Raw genomic sequence first — 27,609 nt, forward strand, 5'->3', positions numbered from 1 at the left:
GAGAGAGACACTGGGAAGTGCTAGGAGGGCCCATCCTGGGGACCCTGGCAGGAGTCAGCGAAGGTTTTCTGGAGCAAGATATGCCTGACCTGAGATACAAGGGAGGAGTAAGGTGACCAGCGGGAAGGTCATTCCAGATAGAAGGAAGGCAATATGCTGAAATCCTATGGGGCAGGGGTGGGGGAGGGGGCACTTCTAGGGACTGAAAGGACAGCAATGAACCACAGGGTTCCATCGGCCAAATTAAGTTTGATTTTTACCTAAAAGCAATGGGAGGGAATTGAATGGATTTAAGTGGGACAGGAGTAGGGGGATGGCTTGTGATGAGGACAGTTTATGCGTGTGTGAGAGAGAGAGAGACGCCATCCTGCTGCTGGTACTTTCATGATGGAACTCTTTGTTGATGGACACCCCATGAGAAAGACTGGACTGAGCTCTACTCTGACTGGATTGGAGCCACCAGGTGGGGTTAGGAGAGGTTAGGGTCCTTAGGGGATCTGGAAGCACAAACACAGAGATGGAAACTCTTCAAGGTGGGCAGGGTCACTCTCGGTAGAAAGTAAACCTGGCTCTGAAAATGAAACACCAGGCCACCACACCACTCTTTCTAGTCCCGCCCCAAGGCAACCAGCTGAACCTGAGATGCATTGAAAACCAAGTTTCAAGTAATCCTACCTGTGAGACACTTAAACTAATATTCTCAGAGAAATCTGGTTGTCCTGCCTGCCAGCTAACACACTAAATCCTTCATTAGAGCTATCCCAGTGGCAGCTCTCCAGTTCACAAAGTAACTGCTAGATGGCTGGCTGACCATCACAGCCTTAGACGTCATTCGGCTGACATACCTGTGAGAGCCTGTGGGGCGGCCAAGCTGGGTATGGTGGCTGCATCCTGAGGGATGGAGCTGAGGTCGGGCTCCGGTGTGCTCCGCGGAGGCGAGAGGGCTAAAGGAGTCATAAGAACCCGAGACTTGAGCTGCAAGACAGAGCCCACTTAGTCAAGGAAAATCTGGAAATGCTCCCTACACTTGCCCCCAATTTTTCGTGGATGTCAATTAGCCACTGCTACTCTATCATGTTTCCATGCCTTTTTATTGTGCAGCTAAGGAACTTCAGATTCAAGTTCATGTTCAAGATTCATGTTTGGGGTCACACTCAGAGGTCAGCTCTGCACCCCACCCTTATACTGGAGTCACCCAGGAAATGATTGTGTCAGGCAGTGAGTGTGGGAACACAAGAGGCAGGAACCGTTGAAGCCTATAAGCTCTCTGAGGGCAGGGCGCAGGGTAGAGAATTCCCAGCCTGCAAATACCTAGAATTCTGTGGTCAGGGCTTTCCCAACAGCCACCCCGAGACTGACCCTGAATCCCTCCTCAGTCTCTGATGAGCTTTCTGCTCTCAAAGATCACTGGATCCTGCTGGAAAAGAGAGCAGAAGACATTCCTCCAAGGGGCTTACATACTGCTCAGTGTTTATTTCCTGCAGTGGAGACTGTCAAGGGCGGCCCGAGTGTGGATATGACTGTATTGTCGGGTAGTGAGAAGCCGCCGCCTTGAAGGTCTCATTTGAAATCACAAATGAGGAATTGAAATTTACTGTTATGAAATAAGATGGAGATGACTGGTTGGTTGATTATGTCAATGCCAACAAGTCACTCTCTGTACCAAGATTTGACAGAAAATCTTCTAATCCTCATTCTCCACCAAAAAAATAATGAATAATGCAGTCACTTCACCTCTTCACCACTGACCTGTGTCTGTTCTCTACTACAGACCAATTAAATCAATCTCTGGGGTGAGACCAAGGCATCAGGAGTTGTAACATGTATTCAGATGATTCCAATACATAGTTAAGGTTGGGGGCCACTGCTCCACTGCCTTTCAACTTTAAGGTTCAGTCCCCTGGAGGGTCCTATTAAAATGTGGATGGATTCTGATTCAGGAAGTCTGGGGTGGGGCCTAAGGTTCTGCATTTCCCAGGCAGTGCTGATGCTGCTGGTCTGTGGACCACACTTTGAGTAGCAATATTTTGTTGTAAATATATATGCCGACCCCACCCATATCCTAACTTGCTTCCTGGATTTTTAGGATAGAATAATAATGACAGTATTGAAAAAACAGTATTCCTACTGCTAGTTATGCACTCATTCTACATTTATTCATGTATTCACTCAACAAATATGTATTGAGTGTCTATTGCAAGCCAGACACTCTTCTAGTTACTAGGGATACAACAGGGAACAAATCAGACAAACGTCTTTGCCCTCATGGAACTGACATTCTGTTGGGGGTAAATAGATAACAAATGGAATAAAGTACATGATATAGTATATTAGAAGGTGATAATAGCTGGAAGTAAAAATAAAGAGAAAAAGGGAATAGAGTGTAATTGAGTTATACTTTAGATTAAAATCTTATTTATTTTTTTAAATGTTTATTTTTGAGAGAGAGAGAGAGCGCACACAGGTAGGGGAGGGGCAGAGAGAGGGAAAGAAAGAATCCCAGACAGCTTTGTGCTGTGCTGACAGCGTGGGATCTTATCCCACAACCATGGGATCGTGACCTGGGCTGAAATCGAGAGTTGGATGCCCAACCAACTGAGGAAATCAGACACCCCTAGACTGAAGTTTTAAAATAGGGTGGTTAAGGCACTTCTTGGGTGACATTGCACAAAGATTCCAGGGAGATGAGGGAGCAAGTCATACCAGTGTCTATGGGAAGAATATTCCAGTGAGTGAGAATATCGAGTGCAAAGGTCCTGAAACAAAAGCATGCCTGGAGGGTTTGTGCAGCATAGGGAAGCAATAGTGAGACTGGAAAGGTGAAACCACAGGGCTTTGCAGGACACTGTAAGTTCTTTGACTTACTCTGAGCTCCTTTTTATTTTATTATTTTATTTTATTTTATTTTATTATTGTGCTTTATTGTATTTTATTGTATTTCATTTTATTGTATTTTTTGAGACACAGAGAGAAAGCATGTATGCACGTGAGCTGGGGAGGGGCAGAGGCAGAGAGGGAATCCCAAGCAGGCTCTGTGCTCAGTGCATAGCCCAACATGGGCTCAGTCTCACAACTGCAAGATCATGACCTGAGCCAAAATCGAGAGTTGGACACTTAATAGGCTGAGCCATTCAGGTGCTGCTACCCTGAGCTCTTTAAAGCAGAGAAACTACAGGATCTAAACTAACATTTTAACAATTTGACTATTGTTTTGAGGAGAGATAAAAGGGACAAAAGCGGGAGGCCACTAATCCAGAGTAGATGAGAGATGACGGTAGATTGGATTAGGTTAATAGCAGTGGAGGAGATGAGAAGTAGACAGACTCTGCATAGATTTTCAAGGTAGAACCAGCAGGACTTACTGACACACTGACTGTGGTGTGTGTGAGAGAGAAAGAAGTCAAAGATGACTCCAAGGTTTGAGCTAGGAAGGCTGTAGATAGAATAACAGGTTTGGGGGATGGGGGGACAGACTAGGGAAGACCAGAGGCTGGTTTTGGACATGTCAAGTTTATGATGCACACATGCCAGTAGAGATGTTAAGTAGGCAGGTGCATGTACTAGAGTATGGAATTCTGGGGGAAAGTCTAAAGGGAGATTTAATTTGAGAATCATCAATACAGAGTTGACATTTAAGGCCATGATAATGAGTGAGATCATCAGAGAATAACATGGAAGGAGTGTATAGATGGAGAAGAGAAAAATCTAAGCACTGAGCCTTGCAAAACTGCAATATGAAAAGTCTTGGAAAGATGAGGAGGAACCAGCAAGACAAACCAGGAAAGGGGTGCCTGGGTGGTTCAGTTGGTTAAGCAGCCAACTTCAGCTCAGGTCACGATGATCTCATGGTCGGTGAGTTCAAGCCCTGCATCAGGCTCTGTGCTGATAGCTCCGAGCCTGGAGCCTGCTTCAGATTCTGTGTCTCCCTCTCTCTCTGCCCCTCCTCTGCTCATGTTCTCTTTCTCTCTGTCTCTCAAAAAATGAACATAAACGTTAAAATTTTTTTAATTTTTTAAATGTTTTATTTATTTTGAGAGAGAGAAAGAGAGAATGAGTGGGTGAGGGGCAGAGAGAGAGGGAGACACAGAATCTAAAGAAGCCTCCAGGCTCTGAGCTGTCAGCACAGAGCCCGACACGGGGTTTGGACTCACGAACCACAAGATCATGACCTGAGCTGAAGTCAGACGCTTAACCAGCTGAGCTACCCAGGCACCCCCCCCCCAAAAAAATTAAAAAACAAACAAACAAACAAACAGGAAAGACATCCAGTGGGGCGGAAAGACAACTGGGAGAGTATGGCCTTGTGGGAGCCAAATGTAAAAAGTGTTTCACAAAGGAGAGGGTGATCAGTCATGTCAAAAGCTCTGATCCGACAAGGAAGACTAGAAGTGGCCCTTAGATGTGCAACTTCTCAGCAAGAGAGGTGGTTGTACAGTGGGTGGGATGAGAACCTGATTAGAATTAGCTCAAGAAATAATGGGAAGAGAAGCATTGGGATCAGGAGGTAAAGCCAACTCTTTCAAGGAGGCCTGTCTGAAAGGGGAGCCGAAAATTAGCAGTAGCAAGAAAGAAAAGTCAGATCAAATGGTTCACATCCATTAGGATAGCTACTATCAAAAACAAATAAAAATAAAAGATAAAAAGTAGTGGCAAGGATGTGTAGAAATCAGAACACTTGGTGGTAATGTAAAATGGAGCAGTATAGTAGTTCCTCAAGAAATTTAAAATAGAATTACCCAGCAATTCAATTTCTGGGTCTATATCCAAAAGAATTGAAAGCCAGGAGGTATTTGATACTCATGCTCATAGCAGCGCTATTCACAACAGTCCACGAGGAAGCAACTATAAATGTCCATTGACAGATGAATGGGTAAACAACAGGTCGTACATCCACACAAGGGGATATTATTCAGCCTTGAAAGGGAAGAAAATTTTGGCACATGCTACAATATGCATGAGACTTGAGGAAATTTGCTAAGTGAAATAAGCCAGTCACAAAAGACAAATATTGCATGTTTCCGCTTATATAAGATGCCTAGAATGGTCAAATGCGTTGAAACAGAAAGTAGAATAGTGCTTTCGAGGGGCTGGAGGGAGGAGGGAATGGGGAGTTGTTGTTTAACAGGTACAGTGTTTTGGTTTTGCAAGGTGAAGTTCTGGAAATTGAATGCACAACAATGTGAATACACTGAACACTAGAACTGTACAATTAGAAATGGTTGTGATGAGGGGCGCCTGGGTGGCTCAGTCGGTTGAGTGTCCGACTTAGGCTCGGGTCATGATCTCACGATTCGTGGGTTTGAGCCCCACATCGGGCTCTGAGCTGTCAGAATCTGGAGCCTGCTTGGGATTCTGTCTCCCCCTCTCTCTGCCCCTCCCCCGCTTGCACTCTGTCTCTGTCTCTCTCTCTCTCAAAAATAAATAAACATTAAAAATTTAAAAAAAAAGAAATGGTTATGAGGGTAAATTTTATGCTATGTGTCTTTTACTACAATTAAAACGTTTTTAAAAATCTTTTAAGGTTTTTGGTATTTGAGATGGGAGAAACATGTATTAATACTGATGGAAATAATCCAGTCGAGAGGGAAGAAAGGATGATACGAGGGCGTGTGTGCAGAGCTACTAGCTTCAGGACTCTGAGTAGGTGAGAGGGGATGAGATTTAGTGAATGGAGGCGGGTGCGTGGGAGGGGGATGGCAAGGCCTGAGAGAGAAACACGGACCTTTCATCTATTTTATTGCAAGGCAGAATATAACGGCCTCGATCTGGGGTGGGTGGATGTGGAGGTGGGAGCTTACAAAAGGTCTCTTCTGATGGCTACTAGTTTCTCAGTGAGGCTGGAAGCTTGAGTGTGAGGACAGAGGAGAGCGTGTTAATGAACTAGGAGGGTAGGAGAAGTGGGGGCACAGGGTGTGGCTGCTGAGCAACGTGGAAGGCACAGTGGGATGTGTGGACATGAATTTAAGTTCATTAAGATGAACTTAAAAGGAGACCAGTCAAAAGTGAGCACACTGGCTGCACCGGGCTGTGTGGGTGCAGCGTCTGGGGCTCTGGCGAGAGACACTGTGTTCATCAGAAGCTACAATTAACAACAGAGACTTCACCTTATTCTGCATTTAGCATTTGAAAAATTAAAGGGCCCATCACGTAGCAATACACTGCTAAATACTATAAAAACAATCTGAAAGAAACCTTAGCGGTGGGAGGGAGCAGACCAGAAACCTGCTGTGACTGACTTCAGCATGGTTCCCTCACCTACTAAGTGGGACAGGGTTACAGTTACGCTGCCTGTTCTCCCAGATTATGCACGAAGTGTCCCTTTGACAGTCTTTCGAGAAATGATATACTGCCCTGCATGCCTTGTGATGGAGAGGCTGGTGGTGGCAGTGCCCAAGGACTGTGGATAGCAGACTCTGGAAGGGCCTGGTTAAATCCTCCTTTACAGGCTGAAAGCCCTCCAACCAACATACAGATAATGATGTTGGTGGGGAAAAGGCAAGATTTGGCAGGTTGTCGTATTTTCGCCTGTGGTCTTTAAGTAAATCACACAAAGATCCTCATGATCCTTCCCTAGAAAGATGATGATAGTGTCGATGGTGACGATGGTGAGGATGGTGAGGACAGGGAGGACGGAGAGGATGGGGAGGATGGTGATGGTGGTGAAGAAAGTGATGGCAGCTAAGACTTGGGTTGCCAGACACTGTTTACTGTTCATTTAAGCACCATGACCTAATGTTTGCTTGCTATGTTAATATTTATTATAAAAGGATCTGTTCATTGAACCCACCTCCAATGAAGTAATACAATTATAGCTGGTTGTTACCTCTGTCTGTCATTTCTGCCCAGATAAAGCAATTCAAGACATTAGAAAAAGTCAGCTGGTTGCAGGGCCAACTTTCTGAATTCATCCAACCTCTAAAACAACGGTGGGACTTTTGAATAAAGAAGAAAAACTCATGCAACTGTGGGTGGTATACGACTTTAAAAAAATTCTTCTTGATAAAAGAATAAATCATCAGTAGGAATACCTTTGAGTTAGCATTCTGAAATTTCTATCTCATTGTCTAACATAAAGGGGAAAAAAAAATTCCTAAATGGGAGTCACATATGATTTTAGAGGGCTCCTAAGATAGAAATGAGCCCAGTGACTAGGAATGTCCTTTGGTGTGATGTGGGGCCCATTCTATCAGTGCCTCTCCCATGTGGAATGGGGAGCTACCTGTTGCCCAATGTATCCAAGCTTTCCTCTGGAAGGGCATTTGTCTTTGCCATTGCTAGTTGTTGCTGTTGTTGTTTTGTTGTGTTTTGCTATGTTTGGGGTTTTTTTTTAATGTTTATTTATTTATTTAGGGACAGAGACAGTGAGAAAGCATGAGCAGGGGAGGGGCAGAGAGAGAGGGAGGGAGAGAATCCCAAAGAAGCTCTACACTGTCAGCGCAGAGCCCGACCTGGGGCTCAATCTCACCAACTGTGAGATCATCGCCTGAACTGAAATCAAGAGTCAGAGGCTTAACTGACTGGGCCACCCAGGCACCACTACTGTGTTTTGTTTTTTAGTTGGACAAAACAAAACACCATGCTCCTATTTTGGTTTCTAATACCATTCTTCAATAAAAGGAACAAAGGCTCCTTGGAGAAATGGCTGATTCTAGGTCAAGGGCAGGAAATACACAAGATTAGCCTGTGGCATCTTGTCCCAGAAAATAAAGTAACACACACACACACACACACACACACACACACACAAACAATGATGAGGGCAGGTCATAGGAACATGTGAGTCAATCAAAAGAGCTTGTAATGTCCAAATCTAGAACAATATGAGCAATAAATAAAGAATGGGTAATGGATTATAATTCAAAGTATACAGTAAATATCCATGACTCCATACTGACATAAATGAATAATTGACTAGAGAGACACATGGAGGAGACAAACCTCCTATGCATTAATATTCCAAACGGTTTGTGGAGTGTAACTTCTCACTCCTTAAGTGTGGGCTGCACATAGTGACTTGCTTCCAAAGAGGACAGTATGGAAATGAGGAAAAGTAATTTTACAGTGGAGAAACCTGTCAAACACCACCTCAGGCACGTGATCAAGTCACCATCCACAGTGATAAGCCATGTTGATAGTACGCACCCTCCACATGGCACGATGGGAATAGCACCTTACCTCTGGAATCTTCTTCCCAGAGACCCATGACCCCAGTCTAATCATTAGGAAAACATCAGACAAACCCAAGTTACAGAACACTTTACAAAACACTTGACCAATACTCCTAAAAACTGCCAATGCCATCAAAAACAAGGAAAGTTTGGGGCGCCTGGGTGGCGCAGTCGGTTGAGCGTCCGACTTCAGCCAGGTCACGTTCTCATGGTCCACATCGGGCTCTGGGCTGATGGCTCAGAGCCTGGAGCCTGTTTCCAATTCTGTGTCTCCCTCTCTCTCTGCCCCTCCCCCGTTCATGCTCTGTCTCTCTCTGTCCCAAAAACAAATAAACGTTGAAAAAAAATTTAAAAAAAAAAAAAAACAAGGAAAGTCTGAGGAACTTTTACAGCCCAGAGGAACCTAAGGAGACATGACAACAAGATGTTAATGTGATATCCTGGATAGGTCCTGGGACAGAAGAGAGGAAAACTAATGAATCTGAATAAAATATGGACATTATTTAATAATGATGTATTATTATTGGTTTACTACTTGTGACAAATGTATCACAGTAATATAAAATGTTAACAACAGAAGAAACTAGGTGTGGGGTACATGAGAATCTCTGTTTTATCATTGCAACTCTCCTGTAAATCTAAAGGTATTCCAAAAATATGGTTTATTTGTAAAGTATTAAAAGCAGGATCTGGCAGAATAAACTGGGTAAAATGGAGAGGAATAAGGGAGGAGAAGCCTCTTTCTTGGATGCATAAGACTGGAGGAAGATTAGGTGCCCAAGATGCTGTTCTCTGACATATTGGAGCTAATCCTTGACCTTCAAAGCCAACAACCCTGTACGGAGGCTGGCAAAGTTGGCACCTTTACCTGAAATTCAAAACCTCACTCAAACGGGTGTGGTGACTCCTCATCCAGGGCACGGTTTCCAGTGGCTGCCAGAGGGGCTGTGCTTTGCTGGGGTAGAGTATCGTGGTGGGTGAAGCAGAAGAGTAAGGGGTTGGCCCTGCCAGCTGGCGATTCCACCAAAGAGGGCTGGGGAATATGGAATATGGGGGCAGCTCATCTTTCTTTTCCATTTACAGATCCAAAATAAGGGCCTGGAGAGCTTCTTGCTTCAGCTGTCTTTCAGGGAAGACCTTCTCTAAGACATTTACTAGAGCATCACTGGAAAGAGTTGGGGGGGGGGGGAGGGTTTGTTTGCAAACTGAGATGTGCGGCCAGGGGACACTAACAGAGGAAGGATCGTTTGATGTAAAAATTGCAGCATTTTTCTAGAACTACGCAAACGTGGCAGAGACAAAAGTACCAAATAAACAACGTTTCATAGATTGACAGCAAGAAGTTGGTAATCCGAGGACCGAGAGTGTGGTTAGGGGACTGCCTGCACATCAGCAGAGATGAACCAACAAAGCAAAATTTAAAAACAAGTTCAGGGTGGCCGTGGGCACCTACATTGGAATCTGTGCTCGAAGTCCAGCTCAGCCACACACCAACCCTGTCTTAAGTCTTGTCAGTTAGGATTTTGGAGCCTGTCCTTCCTCACTTGTGTGAGGATATCAATACCTCCTCACAGGGACGTGACAAGATTTAGACGTAAACATTTAGCATAGGGCTAATGCAAAGTAGAACTTCATAAAGGTTTGTTATTATTATTGCTGATGGTATGGAGAGAGGGCATGACAAGAAGGAGAGTGCCCACATTTCCTCACCCACAGAGTGGACACTGAGAACTGGCATGATTTCAGTCCTCAACTACACATTGCTGATGCCCTGCAGGAGAACAGCCAGAGCACAGGGCTGAGTTAGGTCTGGGATTTGAATCTTGGGTCTGCCACCAGTTCACATGGGACTCTGAGCAACTCATTCAGTGCTTCCCGGCTTCATCTTCCAAAGCCATTAGATTGGGTAGATTGTTGGTTTCTAAGTTCTCTTCTAATCCATAATGCGTATATACCTTGCATTAGACTACTTCTGAAAACATCATAGAATTTGAGACAAAAACCAGTGTCAGTGCCATATTTTGAATGTTGAATAGAAGAAATGCAGCATCCTAAATTTCTTTGTAATTCTATTTCTGAAAATATAGAAAACTGGGTTATTTGGAGCGCCTGGGTGGCTCAGTCGGATGGGCATCTGACGCTGGCTCGGATCATGATCTCACGGTTGGTGGGTTTGAGTCCCACGTCGGGCTCTGTGCTGACAGCTCGGAGCCTGGAGCCTGCTTCAGATTCTGTGTCTCCCTCTTTCTCTGCTCCTCCCCTGTTCGTACTCTCTCTCTTTCAAAAATAAATATTTTAAAAATATGTTTAAAAAAAATAAAACTAGGTTATTTGGATCAACTGAAAACAACCACAAGTAACGGATAAAATGTAAGGTTAATGAAAGTACAGAGGGGCTGATAATATATAAAGAATTATCAGGCCAATATATAAGTGAAATCTAGGCCTCAGGAATTGCTATGGAGCTCAGGGCTCACCCAAAGGGCTACAACCTCAGGATAAAGATGAGCCAGATGTAAATTTGCCCCACCTTACCCCCACCCCCACCTGACAATGAGGGGAGTGTGCAGACTCTCTGAAAAGATACTGCCACAAGCCAAATAGTAATTCAATAGAAAACAGAGTGTTAACTTTCAATGAGTAGAAAAAAATTTAAATACCTAAAAAAAAAAAAAAAAATCCAAAAGAAGGCAGGAAAGATGAGTAAAAGGAGCACAGAATGAATGAGATAAACAGAACACACAAAATAAAATATACATTTAAACCCAAACTTATCAGTGATTTCTTTAAACATAAATGGACTAAATGCCTAGTTAAAAGGCAAAGATTATTATACTGGATGTTAGGGGTTGAAATGTGTCCCCCAAAATGATGTTGAAGCCCTAACTCCCAGGACCTGTGAATGTGACCTTATTTGGAAATGGGGTCTTTGCTGATGATCAGTTAAAATGAAGTCATTAAGGTAGGCCCTAATCCAATATGATTGTATCCTTATAAAAGGGGAGATTTGGACAGAAACAGTCAAGTACAGAGGGAAGACAATGTGAAGATGCAGGAAGAAGGCCTTCTATGAGCCAAGGTGTAGACTGGTCTTGGATTTCTAGCCTCCAGAACTGAGACACTAAATTTCTATTGTTTAAGCCACACAGTTTGTTGTACTTTGCTACAGTGGCCCTAGGAAACCAATATACCATATTTAAAAAAAAAAAATCATGTTCCCCCTCCCTTCCTTCCCCTCTACAGCCCTACTTGAGAATAACTTTGTTTATGTCCCTGCCGTAGCTTTTCTTGGGGGCACATTCCTCCTTTAGACTCACCCTCTTTCTCCACATAAAACTCCCCCAGGGTTCTGATGAGATGCTGTGGGAGTAGAGTTAGGGAAAACTCAATACCTCACTGTGCTTAACCTCAGACTTTAGTCTAAAAACTTGCTTGTTAGAAATGCAAATCAGTTCCAACAACAAGAAGGTTGTAGCCAATGACCTAATCCCATTCCTAGGAGTCAGCCTGTTTCTGGGTCTACCCATACATTCTTCTCCCTGCACTTGGAGAAGAGATTGAACACCTAAGGGATGGAGCGGCCAGTATCCCTCGGGCTGGAGGCCTGCTTTGGCAACATGCCTTTCAGTTAAATCTGAGATCCTAGCTAAGCTATCTTTGAGCTTCTCTAAGAAAATAAAAGTACCCCAATACAATAAAATGCCTACACCACAATGAAGAAAGAAAGGGATGCTTGAAGGTGGGAGGGAAATGGGCTGGCTCTCTTGGGCCTTTCAGAAGTACAAACATGGTGGAGATAGGGTGACGATGCTGGAGCTTTCTCCCACCATCTCTGTGCTGGGTTCAGATTCTTCTCTGGACCCAGGCAGCCACTGAAACTGGTGAAGAGCAGAGGTGAGTGGCATGGGTGGCTGCTGCTTTGCTGAGGGCAGGGAAGAATGGTTTAATTTCCTCCCGACCGAGGGAAGCTGAGAGAGGAGATGATGAACCTGGTACTCCATGGGTACCAGGAGAGAGAACAAAGAAAAGGGAAAACAAACAAACAAACACTTGATAAAGGGAAATTCAGAAGAATGCATCTATCTGTGAGAATTATTTAATGGGATGCTGTCTCTACGCCCTCCGACCCCAACAATCTTTGATAGAGACCACACATTTCAAGGAACGCTTGGTGTGGTTGGGTTTCTTACAGAAACTGGTAAGGAGGCCAAGTTCTCTGCATCAGCAGAGAGTGGGGTCGGCCCTGCAGATGAGAGAGGAAACATGGCACGTCCAGTGACAGGCATGATGTGCATAGAGGAGCTCAGAGCAGTGGGAGGCTGGAGTCGGCTTGTACACAAAGGATGACTTATATTTTCAGGAATATTGCAAGTTGTTAAACATGGTGATTATTAAACATTAAAGTATATATACTTCCAGAGAACTAATTTAAAATACATTCAAAACAAGGTAATAGATACTCAAAACTCATCACTGTCTAACTATTTTATTATCAATACTGACACCATGTCCTTAGATGTCATCTTGGCGCCTTGAACCTGGCCATGTTGGGAACATCTCCACCTTGGAAATTGGCAAATGCTACGGATTAGGGCTGACTTTACTACTTTGTTGACTTACAGACTTGAGAGAGTGATGGAGAAAACGGTAAAAACACAAACTAAACTTAAAAGTGTGCCTTCTTTGTAGCTGTGACACCGTGAATAGCACAAAAAACTGAACTATTTTTTTTGACAAACTATCATCCGTCCACGATAAATTCGTGAAGAAGTTTATCCCATTCTCAACAAAAGAGTAGAATTCCAATATACAACTTCACTGTTTACATTTCCCTTACTTCTTAACATAATTGGAAACATCGACTAGCGTTCATGCCCGAGTTACACTCAGAACGCTGCAGGGAATCATAAACCAGCACACGAGGGCCTCACGCCCACCATTGCACCTCACGCCCACCATTGCACCTCAACCTTGGCCCTTGCTCCAGCCCTGGCGTTGGAGCTGGAGGGTAATAGAAAGCCACAGGAGAGATAGTCCCTACCCTAGGTGCTGTTTTTTGTGCTTGTGTAATCATTTTCCTCCATGGGGCACAGGTGGGGCACCAAGCCCACCATCAGCAAGGGGAGGCCTTGAAGACAGGGACAGGAAGGGTTATTTGGTATCTATCCTTCCCTTGCATACTACCATGCTACATTTGGTGTTCCAAAATATGACTCTAAGACAATATAAGATCTGGACAATCAAAGAATCATCAAAGCCATTTTGACAGTTTTTGTGAAAACACATTTTAGAAAGAGACTTTAAACAAGTGTTGAAACAAACAAAACGCTTTCTGCTTAAGTTTGAACATTTTCCTACTTGAGAGTTTTGTGAATTTGACTTCCTTGTTACACAATGCCAAGAACACATACTCTTTTGGGGGTCGGGAGGTGGGAAGAAAAGGATGACAATAAAAAAGAGGGAATGAAACATAATGTTGTGAGGAACGTGGGTGCCTCAGTCGATTAAGCGTCTGACTCTTGATTTCAGTTCAGGTCCTGATCCCAGGGTCTTGTGTTTGAGCCTCGTGTGCGGAGGCTGCCTGGGATTCTCTCTCTCTACCTCTATCTCTGCGCCTCCCCCACTCGTGCATGTGTGCTCTCTCTCTTTCTCTCTCAAAAAAAAAAAAAAAAAACCATAATGTTGCATTTCCTTATGTTTATTAGAAAATCACTCTCTTTATAGAGTAAATTTTCTAGGTAACAGAAGACTGTTCTGTAAGTACTTAGCAGAGGCTGCTGGTTATTCCCAAATATCCACGCTCACTTCTTTCTTTATTAATGCAGTCTCTGAATTTTAGCCAGCCACCTGATCACCCCATACTGCTTTGCCCCACCTCCCTTGGAGTTAAGTGAGGCCAAGTGACTAGGTTCTGGCCAGCAGCATGCAAGTGTAAGGCGTGTGTGCAGCCTTGAACATTGAGTCCTTAAAGGGGAAAGACATGCCTCCACTAGCTCTGCCTCCATCTGGCTGGCTAGACTAGCAGGAAAGAGGGAACTGGAGGAGCCATTTTATAGTGTGAGGTAGGGACTTTGTGTTAAGAGGAGCAGAGTGACAACAGAGCAGGAGCCTGGGTCCCCAACACCATGGAGGCATCATGTCACCTTCAGATGGGCTTCCCAGATTTTTAACATAAGAAAGAAGTTAGCTTCCTCTGCTTTAGGCCACTGTTGCTTCCCCTTTGTCACAGCAGCTGGATTTATATTCTCAACGATACAATTACCAACATTTCAGAACATGTTAACCATTTGTCTTTAATATTTTACAGAGTATCTTCTTTCTAAACATGTTACACGTTCCTAAGCTCATTAAACAGAGCAGACAGGACATAATTTGGAAAGAGTAAATGGGAAAGCATAATTACTATTCTGAACAATAATGCAAAGAGATTGCCAAGGTCTAGAGGACTTCTGGCCCAACAGTAGGCAGCCTCAGGCTGTGGGACTTGGTTCACTCATACCTAATTCCTGCCGTTTTTCTAGCTCCCTCACTATCAGGGTTCAAATAAGAAAATACACACAAAGTGCTTTGGTCCAGAGCCTCAAACACAGAAGTGCTGAATAAATGTTATATACGACTATTCTTGCTATTAGTATTAATTATGATGATGGTGATGATGATGATGATGATGATATGTAGGGGACAAACAGCTATTTTTTAAACCCAGCACTTTCTTCTTCCTGCTTAAATCATAATCCCAATCATAAAGACACAGAAGCTGGAGATCCCACTGTCAGGTGACATTACAATCAGCTGTCGGTACAGAATAGAAGCTAGGGCTCCTCCTTGATGCAGACTCTCTTTATCTCTTTAAAAAGACCTTAATAGTCTTTTTAGCCACGAAATATGAGGAAAATCTATCTGTTGACCTTGGGTTGTCTCTGAACTAAACCAATAGCAGATGCTTCAAACTGAGATGTAAATTCTGTTTGATAATGAAGAAGGCTGTTTTCATGGCAGTCGGCGTAGGGCTCTTCAGAGAAAATGTGATGTTAAGAGGTTTTTGCTTTCTTCGACTGGGGTGAGAAGGAGGCAGTAAGGCCATAAAATGATGCTTTCCCGGCAGTGAGCATGCCCCAGAAATGTGGCTGCAGGCCTGGGCCGAGAGGCATGGGCAGATGGGCCCTGGGAGGAGGCATGACCTATGAACTCTGGAGCACTGACATCTGACTACCCGTTGAATTCTTCCTTTTCTGCCTGCAATTCACTCAAATTATTCTCAAGACTCAGAGAAAGGGTTAAACATCACAGCCTGTGTCAGCTGTGCTTGGATCTTAGAGGGAGAGGCTTGTGCCCATTCTTGGACCAGACAGAGTTTCCACCTGTGCTGGGCACAGAGGTGATCGAGAGTGCAGTTTGGGAGAGCGCCAGGCAAGAGGTGACAAATGTCAACCCGCATAGATCTGTGATGCAGTCAGCACAACAGGCATCCTCAAGATTCAGGAACCTTCCAAAGGCTCAAACACGGATTACTTCGTTACGACAGTATTGTTAGGATGAATATATCATAATGATGTTTTTATTGAAATGACAAAATTGTTCTTCACTACTTTATAATATTGATAATGTTATTGTATTTGTTATTGTTCTGTATTATTAATAAAACATCATTTAATTATAACAATAATTATTATTATACTTTCAGTACCCAGCTGTGTGGGCACTCTTCTTCCCCAAAATATCTTTTCCTTCAAATCTAAGACTATTAAATCGCTATAATAGAGCTTGTAAGAAATGCATCTACAATAAAGGTAAATAGACTCTGAAGGAGGGCTTGGAAGCATTTTCTTAACAATTAAATACAGGATCTTTAAGGATACACCAAGTAATATCTTACTTCGCTTGCTCGGGGCTTCTTTTTTAACAACTTCTGGCTCCCCAACTGTGTCTCAGATAGTTAAAATTGCCAAATTAGGGGCCATTTGGTAAATGGAACAACGCTGTACAGTTTCCTCGGTGGCTTCTCCACAATTAAAACCTTTTCAGTAACGGTAAAAGGGGGCTTCTGGGTCTAAGAAATTGTCAAAAAAAAAAAAAAAACTGGAGAGACTTAATTGGTTGCCAAATCTATTTTGCGAAGTAAGGACATTTTTTAAATTACCAAATCCTGACAACATACAACAATTAAAAGAAAACAAACTCTAACGCCAAAAGAGTAAGAAGCAGATATTTCGGAACAAAGGATGATCCTTTGGGTGGAATCATGTTAGCTCTACGAAGATTTGCACGCGGTTCTTATTTTTCTCATGTCGCCACGAGGGAGTCAGCACGCCGGCAGACTAGCACCTGGTTTGGAGGTGTTCTTGGACACTTGGGGAGCTGTCTGGGAGCTGCTGGCCTGAAATAATTCCCACACAGTTCCCCAAATACATGGAAGATGGACTCAAGGAAGAGCTGTGGCCCGTTGCCCCTAGCCAAGTAGCCCTGTGAGGCACGGACATGAGATCCGCCTGCCATGTGCAGGGCCTGCATTGTCAGCTAACCATTCCGAAAGCTTTCTTCCTGCTTTGATGTGTCTCCGAGTGTTAGGAGCCCGGAAAACTGCCCCTTTTAGGAGACAGGAAAATTGCCAAGTCGGGCTCATTCCATGGACTGAATTCCCATTTTTCCTGGCCCTAGAAATGCTGTGTCTGTTGGTAATTTTCATTCTTGGGTCACAGCTCCCAGGGGAGTAGGAGAAAGGCCAAATAGGAGAGAGAAGTTTTCAGTGTGTTTCTTCAGATCCTGGACTTGCTCCCTGGCTCTATTCACAGAAGGGCTGCCCTGCTCCGTCCTTCCAGATTCAATACCCAGACCTCAGCAATGGCGCAGGTAGCTGAGCTGGGAGGGCCTGCCCTATGCCGGCTTCAGAGAAACAATGCTGAAGCTGAAGTGCCCATGAGAAAGAGGAGGCTCTCTTTGTTAGAAAAGTAACCAGTGACAGAAGATTTTACTTCACGAGGTGGCTGAGTAAAAGCTTCTTTTACTAAAGCCCATGACCCCCAAACAACTTTGAGTCACCTTCCCCCTACCTCCTGTTTTTATTTTCCAGCAGTTGGAAGAACTGCGGAGAACCAAAGGGATAAAGGTTGAATTCATCACCGATTCTTCCGGAAGCTTTGTCTTTCTGCTGACCTGAAATAATCTCCATACATTTTCCTAAATATATGGGAGTGAATTGCCAATTTGCATTCTGGTTTGAGTATTCAGATCTCAAGACGGAAACGTAAGCTCTTTATTTCAAGAAAAAATAAAGGAAGGAGAACTTCTGAAGCTCATTTTCGAATGCCCAAAAGTCTTGTGGAGAATGAGCTCCATGGTCTTTCTTCTCTAGTAGCCTCCTCAAAAACATCTTGGGGGAGAAGCTCTCCCTCCTCTGGTTCAGGCTGCTTTATGTGATTGCAATTACATCAGAGAATTTCTTTTCCACCCCCTGCCACTCTGAATTGTTAATTCTTCCAAGGGTCGCGGGATTCTAATTCTGCCTGATACGCCTCCTTGAAGCCAAACTTGACGTCAGCACTTTTTATAAGCGGGAAACTATGAATTAACACCCTGAATTTTCCTGATGAGTCCCCCTTGTTTAGGCTCTGTTTGGGAAAATTCTTCTATGTCCTCTGACACTAGGCTGCACGCATTATTAATTTAAGTGTTTCAGGAACATCATCTGCTTTTACTAAAATAAATGACGAATGAGTTCTGGAAAGTGGCTTTGAGCGCCGCCCTAGTAGGCACAGTGAGGGGAAAATTCAGTGTCTGACACACTAATTTAAATGCAAGTCTTAAAATGTGTGTTTAGCTATGACCCTAAAATCTGCTCGCCTTACAGCTTTCCCCATCTGGTGCAATTTGCTTTCTCCACTTGTACAAATGCACACGACGGGGACAGCATGCAATGTGGGCCCCGCTGTAACAATGAGGCCTTGTCTGTCACAGACTTCATTGAGAGAAACTTACTTCTCATCTTGTCGTTACCCAGCTCCCAGCCTTTCCTCACATTCTGCGGTGGGGCTCTGCCCAAGCACCCATGCCCCAGCCCAATGTCACCGTGGAGAAAGGAGATGATGGAGCCGTACCTTGTACCCAGGCTTCCGCCCTCTTTTCTTTGGGATCTTCGCTGCTGGCAAAGAACCAGCTGAAGTAGAATAAAGGTTATGCACTGCCATCTTCATAGGTGTTGAGTGCAGTGGGGGTCGGCCTCGCTTCCTCCCCGGGATCCTCTGAGACTGCATGTCTGCTGGTGCCAGTCTTACAGAAGGAAGTGACAAATCGCTCACAGGCAGAAGAGGTGCTAAGAATTAGTCCAGACACAAAGCAAAACAAAAACAGAAGGGTTTGTTTGGTTTGCAAGGCAAACATGTATCCCATTTGGTGTTTTTGGCCATGCCTATCCTTTATTGGAGGGGAAGACCAAATACAAGACAGCCAGGCACCACTAGGAGTTTTTACAGTGCTGTTGGAGTTCTGGGATCATTTCAAGGAGAGCAAATTTCCACAGGGCTATAATGAAGCAGCGAAGATGCTGTCTAGGTGGAGAGGACAATAGATTCCCAGCTCCAAACGCAACCGATGGTGCCGCCAACAACGAGACGACTTTATCAATGCGTGTCTCCGTTTCCCCACTTTGTTCAACCTTGAAGTGATAGCATTAGGTAAATACAACTATTCCCTCACATTCGCTCCTGCCCCTTTGGTTGGGTTATAAATTGTTATGACCTTTATTTTTCCCATGGAAGGGATGTAACGGTACAAATCAATTGTATTAAAGTTATGTCCCTCGGTCAAAATGCGGATAGAGATTTACCTACAGAGATGTTCATTTTAGCATGTTTTAGAATTGCGAAAACAGAATGGATGGAGCCCAAATAACAAGCAATAGGGGAATAATTAACACTATCTACAGAACAAAACAATCACCTGGTTAAAAGTCTTTAACCATATTATTTCAACAACATGAGATTGAATGAAAAAGCATCTCATAAATTGTGCTTAAAAATGATCTCCACTATGCAAAAATGTATGTGGTAAAAGAGTGAAAGGAAATGACGTAAGTGGCAGAGACGGTAGAACTGTTGGTAATTGTTTGCTATGGACACATCCTTTCCCCCAAACAGATACCCCACATGCTATAAAATTCATAGCATTAAAAATACTAATGATACGGGTCCCTGGGTAGCTTAGTCAGTCAAGCGTCTGACTTCAGCTCAGGCTATGACCTCACAGTTCAAGAGTTCGAGCCCCCACATCAGGCTGACGACTCGGAGCCTGCTTCGGATTCTCTCTCTCCTTCTCTCTGTCCCTCTTCTGCCTCTCAAAATAAATAAAACTTAAAAAAATATATACTAATGATAAGCTCTCTCAGGTAGAGTTGACTAAATCTTGCAGCAAGAGGTAGTTGATCAACTCCAACCCAGGGAGCTCAGCGGTATCATGAGCTCAAGGGTCAGATTTCCTTGAATGTTAAGAAATGTAACAAGTTGGACAGAAAGAACTCTACACTCTAACTCAGGGATGATGTTAGGTGACACAACTCATTTCTGAGGCTTAATGGTAGCCAACAGTTGGAAATGAGAAGCTTTTGCTCAAGAGGCCACAGGAAAAATTGGGAAAGATGATGGAAGCGGTCCCTACCCCCCAGGTCTGGGCAGCCACTGTAGGAACCAGATTGCTTTGCTCGGGAAGGAAAATATCAAATAGTGGATATTTGATATCCTAAAACATGACGGGAAATTTGGGGCATCTTTTACAAATGTCAGTTCAGTTTGTTAATTCTCTGAATATTAACGGTATCCACTCAATAATATTGATTGCTCTTGGAAATATCATACCTAGCACATAGAATTTTAAAGCATAAATTTGTTTATTGTTAGGTATTTCAGGTAGATAGACAAGCTGTTGAGGATGTCGATTTTCCTTGTTTTTGTGTAAGAAAAACACCATGTCTCATTGATTCCAAAATGCACACTTTTTTACAAAATAACATCTCTGAAATCACAATGCACCCTAAAGCATTGCAAGCACATCAAATTCTGTAAGGAGCTATTTTTCTTTCTTGGTACATGAAATAATGAGGTGTGATATTATCAAGGGCATCTTACAGTCAATGAATCATAATCAATGAAGATAAACCCATCAATATGTGAACAAAGGGAATCATTCCATTTCTAGACTTACTGTCAACATCCCCCCGTGCCAACAAATACCCCAAACACTCGTTTTCAAAAAAGCGGCTTCCCAAAACATTGAAAACCCACCAAAATTTATTCAGTAAGATCTTTGCTGTGTGGAACTTGATCTGAGTCCCATGTTGAGCTATCATGATCACGTGTCTGCTTCTCCATTTTTAGTTTACAGATTTTGGAAATGGGATTTCTTTTTCTAGTCTAGGACAGGTTTTTCTACCTTTCTACTTTGCCTCTAGGGACAAGGTCAGCGATGTATCTAGCATTAAGATCAAAAGTCAATAAGAGAAAACCCAGGTTCAGAGAAGGCATTGAATCTCTTTCCTCCTGTTTTTGAAGGCTCAGTTGGCTGTGTTCCTTCCCTGGTGAATTGTGATCCTCTGCTAACTTAGATACTCCCTCACAAAAGTCTTCTTGTTGAATAGGTTTTGAAGAGTGAAGAACGGGTGACTAATTAGCATATTATCCTAAGAATTTGTATCACTCAAAATTTTGCTGAACTATCCCCAAATTTCTCAGTATGTTAGAAAAAAATATTTCCTACAAAAAAAAGCCATCTTTTTAAACAAATTTTTAAATGTTTATTTTTGAGAGAGAGAGAGAGAGAGAGAGACAGAGTATGAGTGGGGGAGGGGCAGAGAGAGAGGGAGGGAGACACAGAATCCAAAGCAGGCTCCAGGTTCTGAGCTGTCAGCACAGAGCCCAATGCGGGGCTTGAACTCATGGACTGTGAGATCATGACCTGAGCCAAAGTCAGACACTTAACCGACTGAGCCACCCAGGCACCTCAAAAAAAGCCATCTTTTAAACTGAGCTTTTCTGTTGTTCTAATTCTCTTTCTCTACTGTGAGGAAAAAACAGGACTTGTGCGACTTTCTACTTCCTTACTTGAAGTGCATCTATCTTAGGGTATGAAGGAGCTTTCCTGAAAACTAAATCTGATTAATGAATTTCATGCTAGTGGAGCAACAGTGAACTATTATTTATTCTGTTTTTTCAATGTTTTTATTTTATTTTATTTTTCGAGAGAAAGACAGAGCGTGAATGGGGCAGGGGCAGAGAGAGAGGGAGACACAGAATCCGAAGCAGGCTCCAGGCTCTGAGCTTTCAGCACAGAGCCAGACATTGGGCTCGAACTCACGAGCTGCAAGATCACAACCTGAGCCTGAGCTGAAGTCAGACACTTAACCGACTGAGCCACCCAAGTGCCCCAACAGTGAACTATTATTGGTGGCACACGAGGCACTACAGTAATTGGGGAAATACTTGGAGATGGTTCATCCACTGATCAAGAAGATACTATTTTTCAATTCCTTCTCACAGATCAATATTTTAATATGCGAGTAAATGCAATTTTAAGTAACAAGATTTTTAAAAACTGAAGGGGTTATTTTAATCATGTGGGGTTCTCTGAAAGTCTCCTTGGAATAATTTTAAAGAGTTAGGGGAAAACACAAAGTGGTATTTTAATAACAGACTCAGACACTTTGGAAATGATGGTGACAATAGTTCAGGGTCTCCAAAAATGTCCTTTTCCAAAACTAAGACATGAACCAAAAAAAAAAAAAAAAAAGGAAAAATAACAAATACTGAATACGTAATACTGAAAACAAGGAAGGGTCCCAGTCTTGGAATGCAGGGGAAACAAGGAAGATGGGATTTTTTTTTTCTTTAGGGAGAACATAACTATGGAAGATAGACAATGACAATTTATCAGATGTTTAATGAAACTATCGAAACTAATAGAAAAGGGGGCGCCTGGGTGCCTCAGTTGGTTGAACCTCCAACTCCTGATTTCAGCTCAGATCATGATCTCACAGCTGGTGAGATTGAGCCCCACGATGGGCTCTGCCCTGACAGCACAGAGCCTGCTTGGGATTCTCTCTCTCTTTCTCTGCACCTCCACTGCTCACATTCTCTGCCTCTCTCAAAATAAATACATAAACATTAGCAAAAAACTAACAGAAAAGGAAAATACTCAAACATATATTAAGAGGCTGTCTTCCATAATGAGGAGGCTCTCTGTGTCTGAAGAAAAGTTCTTTAAGAATAAAGAACAGCGGGGTGCCTGGGTGGCGCAGTCAGTTAAGCGTCCGACTTCAGCCAGGTCACGATCTCGCGGTCCGTGAGTTCGAGCCCCGCGTCAGGCTCTGGGCTGATGGCTCAGAGCCTGGAGCCTGTTTCCGATTCTGTGTCTCCCTCTCTCTCTGCCCCTCCCCCGTTCATGCTCTGTCTCTCTCTGTCCCAAAAAAACTAAATAAACGTTGAAAAAAAAATTAAAAAAAAAAAAAAAGAATAAAGAACAGCAACAAATCCTAATGAAAATAATACATTCTTAGCTTTCTATGGCACCCTGAGCCAGAAAAACAATGGAATTACCATAGTGACTTTTTTCCCCCCGGGTGTTTATAGTTGCCAAAATTCCTCCCACCACAGGGCCTTTGCATATGTAGTTCCCTTTGTCTGGAATGCTCTTTCTTCTTCCTCAGTTTACTCCTCTCATTTTTCATCAGTTAGGTCACAGAAGGTTATTCTGACCTCTCATTTGATTTCCTGAGCTTAGAGTTCCTCAGCTGTGACACAAACCCACAGCATGTACATCATCGCCATGGAACTTGGACAAGGGAAACAGGTGGGAACATGAAGACAAACCACCTGCTGTGCCTCTGGACTGGGAGCCATTTTTCTTCTACCATATCCATGACATTGTGGTAGGCTGACCTGTTCACTTGCAGAGGATAAAAATCTCAGACCCTTCATAGTTCTTCATGAAATTCATTAAGTAGGACTTACAAGAAGAAAATAATATTAAAAAAAAAAATCCTACTTATGCCTTAAAACAAGATTTAAAAATGATTATTCTGTTATTGGACAGATGGGTATTTCTGAAGTATAATTTTCACCTAAATCATTCTATAAGTGCAATCACATTACAAATCCAAACAGACTTTAAGAAAAGAAGGACAAAACAAAGGCCACCGGAGACTTGCCCTCCTGGTTTCTAAAGTATATTATAAAACTGTAACAATGGCAGCAGTAAGGTACAGGGCTAAGCAATCAGACTGATGGAAAAGCTAGGCCAGAAATTAAACATACGTTAAGTTTCCATTTGTTTGAAACTTAAGATCATTTGTCATATCAGTGCAGGAAATCTCAACAAATGAGCTGTGGAAAACAGACACTTAGAAATAAAGAAAATTGGGGGCACCTGAGTGGCTCAGTCGGTTAAGCGTCCGACTTTGGCTCAGGTCATGATCTCACGGTTCATGAGTTCGGGTCCCATGTCGGGCTTTGTGCTGACAGCTCGGAACCTGGAGTCTGCTTCGAATTCTGTCTCTCTCTCTCTCTCTCTCTCTGCCCCTCCCCTGCTCATGCTCTGTCTGTCTGTCTCTCTCTCTCTCAAAAATAAATGAACATTAAAAAAAATTTAAAGAAATAAAGAAAAATTTAACTATTATTTGAGCGAAATTAATTCTAGAGATAACTAAGACTAAAATAGACCTCAAAAAAAGAAACAAGAAGTACTGAAGACAATGAAGGTCAACATTTTAATACTCTTGGAATGGAGGCAGACTTTCTAACTATGTGAAAAATTCAGGAAGCAGTTTGCAAATGTAAAGACTTAGTAGACATGACTACATACAACTCAAATGCTTTATGCAGCAAAAGCAAATTATGCAGAAGGAAAAATGAAAATCTGAAAAAACTGTTTGCTACATATGGGACCAACAAAAGCTTAATTAAGGAGTTAAAAAACTCCTTCAAATTATAAAAATAAAAATAAATACTGCGATAGAAAAATGGGCAAAGGACTCAGATGATTCAGAGAGAAGAAGGAAGGAAGGAGGAAATGAAGAAAAGAAATGGTCAATTATCAAAAGAAAAGCTTCTAAACTTTACTGGCAACCTCCCCCAAAAGTACATTGAGATATCACATATTGCTGATCAGGTTGATAAATATGAATAAATCAATCAGTAGTTCATGCTGGTGAGGAGTAGAGGGACGAGGATTCCCATTTACTGTTGGTAGGGGTGGAAATTGGCTAACCTTTCTGTAGGACAATTTGAAAATCTCTTAACTTTCAGATGCACGCTTCCTAATCCAGCCATATTATTCCTAAGGATTTGTCCTAAGAAGAGCATCTGAGAAGAACACAAAGATATATGGCCAAGGATATTCTTTACACATTGTTTATAATAGTGAAAAACTGAAAGCAATCAAAATGTCTCTCAAAACCAGTTAAGTAAATTATTTCACATTTATAAAGTGGATATTTTGTGAATAGAATATTTCACATTCATAAATTATAAATGTAAATGTGTGTATACATCTAAAATTTCATTGAAGACTACAAAATAGCATATGTGCTATGATTCTATTCATATCTTTTTATATATGTAATAGAGATAAGTCTGCATGTGTTAAGCATGGAAAGAGGTCTCGGAAAGATTATCATCAAAGACTGATAGTTGTCTCTGGGCAGACAGATATTGAAAGATGTTTTTGCTGTCTTTGTACCATTCTGCATTGTTGGAATATTTTAAACCCTAGGCAGAGGGGCGCCTGGGTGGCGCAGTCGGTTAAGCGTCCGACTTCAGCCAGGTCACGATCTCGAGGTCCGTGAGTTCGAGCCCCGCGTCAGGCTCTGGGCTGATGGCTCAGAGCCTGGAGCCTGTTTCCGATTCTGTGTCTCCCTCTCTCTCTGCCCCTCCCCCGTTCATGCTCTGTCTCTCTCTGTCCCAAAAATAAATAAACGTTGAAAAAAAAAATTAAACCCTAGGCAGAAAAACACCATAAATAGAAAAATAAACAATAAGTGAATAATTCTCCTTGTCTGGAAAGTTGGGTTTTTTGTTATTGTTGTTTTCGGGGTTTTTTTTTTTGGAAATTTGTGCATCTTCAAATGGCCTTTTGTTTTCTTGTTTTCTAATGGTTTTGGCACTTGAGCTACAGAACTTCACTGACCACTGCTCTAACATCCTAAACAAACTGTGACAAAATTAAAAAAAAAAAAAAGGACCTCATCACCAAAAATAATGGAGAAGGTTATTTCGGAGTTAATAAGAGTGTCTAAACAGACGGCAGACAGGAAGAGAGAACCAGCTCTCAAGAGCAGCAGTGCACTCCCTGGTCCCTCCTTGATACCCTGCAAGCCCTACCACTGAGGCACCAGGTGGCAGTTGGGTTACTGCCCTCCCCCAACAACTTCCCTCATCTCCAAAGACCTTAAAAGACCTCAAATGCTGCCGAAGACAACCTCTCCACCGACACATAGTCTGATACAACCAAATATGTACGTCACTTGAGAACTCTCAAAATCTTGCAGGTGTTATATGGTACCTCTGAATTTCTCTGCTTTCAATCGCAGACTTCAGCAAATACAGGCTGCCTTGGTTCAGGTCGGATTTGGAAGCCATCTTGGAGCAAAGAGTTTTAATAAACATAAAAGATTCTGTCCCTAGAGCAGCCTAATCATCAGCTCTATAAATCTTCTAGTTATACCCTATAAGCGGTTGTCAACTCCTGGCTTGACATATTAAATGAAGTGATTTACTGCTGCTTTCCTAGATCTCCCTCTTCTTATCAAAACAAGGCTTAGCTGGAATTATTACAACTGAACCAAGAGGAACTAAGATCTGGTCTGTGAATTTGGCGGTGACATTTGACCTGTTAGCCTTGCAAATCTAATACATACAAACCAAAGTCCTGGCTAATGGTGCTTCATCAAGGTAAAGAACCAAGAGTTACCAAGTCGAAAGCAGACACCAATAGCATAACTCAATCCTGAGGCATGTATTCATGTATTCACTCATTCATTCATTCATTTATTTATTAATTCCTCCAACAAATACCTGTTAAATATGTAGTGAGTGTAAAATACTGTGTTAGGCACCTGGATTATGGATGACAATAAATAAAACACATCTCCTAAGATACTCACTATGGACAGCAGGTAAATAAAGATATATATAAAGATATATATAAATAAATAAATAATATGTGAGATGGACGGTATTACAGAGGTTTCATGTAAAATGATATAGGAACAGCAGGAAGAAATAAATCAGTTCTTTTAACAGAGTTGGAAGGAATGGTGGCAGGAGAAACACAAAAAGGTAACATCAGAGCTAGGGTTTTCCCAGGAAGCATAAGCTAAATGCAATAGAGCAGGGTGTGCAGGGTTGCTGGGTAGCACATGGACAAGGGTGGGCCAGCCAGACTGGAAGCCGAATCAAAGGCTTTCTGTTGCTTCTAAAAGCTTTGAGAAGAGGCAGTTAGAAAGATGTCTAGGGAGGAGCCAAGATGGCGGAACAGCATGGGAGTTTTTTGTGTGTCTCGTGTCCATGAAATACAGCCAGACCAACACTAAACCATCCTACACACCTAGAAAACTGATTGGAGGATTAACAGAACAATCTGCACAACCTGAGCCACAGAATTCAGCAGGTACGTGGCACGGAGAGGTGAACTTGGGGAGCGAGAAGGCACAGGAAGGGAGGTGCTTTTGCGAGCAGAGAGAGGACAGAGACTGGGGTGGGGGGGGTCGGAATACAGCAAAAGCACCCATCCCCAGAAGCAGCTGGAGAGAAAGTGGAAAATTGGAAACAGCCGCAGGGACTAAACTAAAAAGGGAGAAAGGAGAGGGTTTAAATTCCATTAAGACTGTAAACAAGGGGAGCGCAAAGGCTGCAACTCCGCAGGTCGATACCTGGCGGTTCTCTGGTGGGAAGAGTGAATCCCCAGGAACAGAGTGGGGGACAGGAGGTTCTTGGGCCACACAGGGGAAAGCAGTTCCACTGCTGGAAAGACATTTGGTAGAGACTTTTGAAGCCACCTGGTCCCAGCAGACCCCAGAAAATGGCCACATATGCTGGTGCAGGAACAAGGTCATTAAGGGTGAAGTCTGGTGCCAGATGTGTGTTGTGATTTTCCATAACCCCTGAAATACTGCTGCTACACTATCTCATGAACTTTTTCTGGGGCAGGCTGGCACTTGACCGCAGTCTCTGGGCATCAGCAGCAGCAGGGTCCAGCAAGCATTCCTGTGTGCAGCCGGCATTTGGCCATTGCTCATTCGGCCATTGCCCAGTGAGACCCTCCTGCAGAGGGGCAGAACAGGTCAAAGTCTCAGTCCTTTGGAAGTGAAGGGTCGGGGAAAACAGCTGCAGCTGAGACAAAACTCGGGTGAGAGGTACTGCCTGGGGCCTGGTCACAGAGAGTGAAAAAGCAGGGAGTGGAC

At 43.0% G+C, this 27,609-nt stretch overlaps 1 protein-coding gene across 5 annotated transcripts in view; it reads right to left on the reverse strand.

Annotated features, from left to right (window-relative positions):
- SCML4 (Scm polycomb group protein like 4) overlaps nt 1-27,609 on the reverse strand; it is a 124,817-nt gene that overhangs the window by 48,123 nt on the left and 49,085 nt on the right. For 4 of the 5 annotated variants that reach the window (XM_045057899.1, XM_019831047.3, XM_045057900.1 and 1 more), the window contains exons 2-3: nt 18,263-18,477; nt 846-975 (exon numbers count right to left, since the gene is read on the reverse strand). In XM_045057899.1, the coding sequence (XP_044913834.1) occupies nt 846-975; nt 18,263-18,477 (345 nt within the window). The remainder of the gene's footprint in view (nt 1-845; nt 976-18,262; nt 18,478-27,609) is intronic. The other variant, XM_019831049.3, reaches the window with a different exon arrangement.

This window comes from Felis catus, chromosome B2 (genome assembly GCF_018350175.1).
Source record: "Felis catus isolate Fca126 chromosome B2, F.catus_Fca126_mat1.0, whole genome shotgun sequence".
NCBI lineage: Eukaryota > Metazoa > Chordata > Mammalia > Carnivora > Felidae > Felis > Felis catus.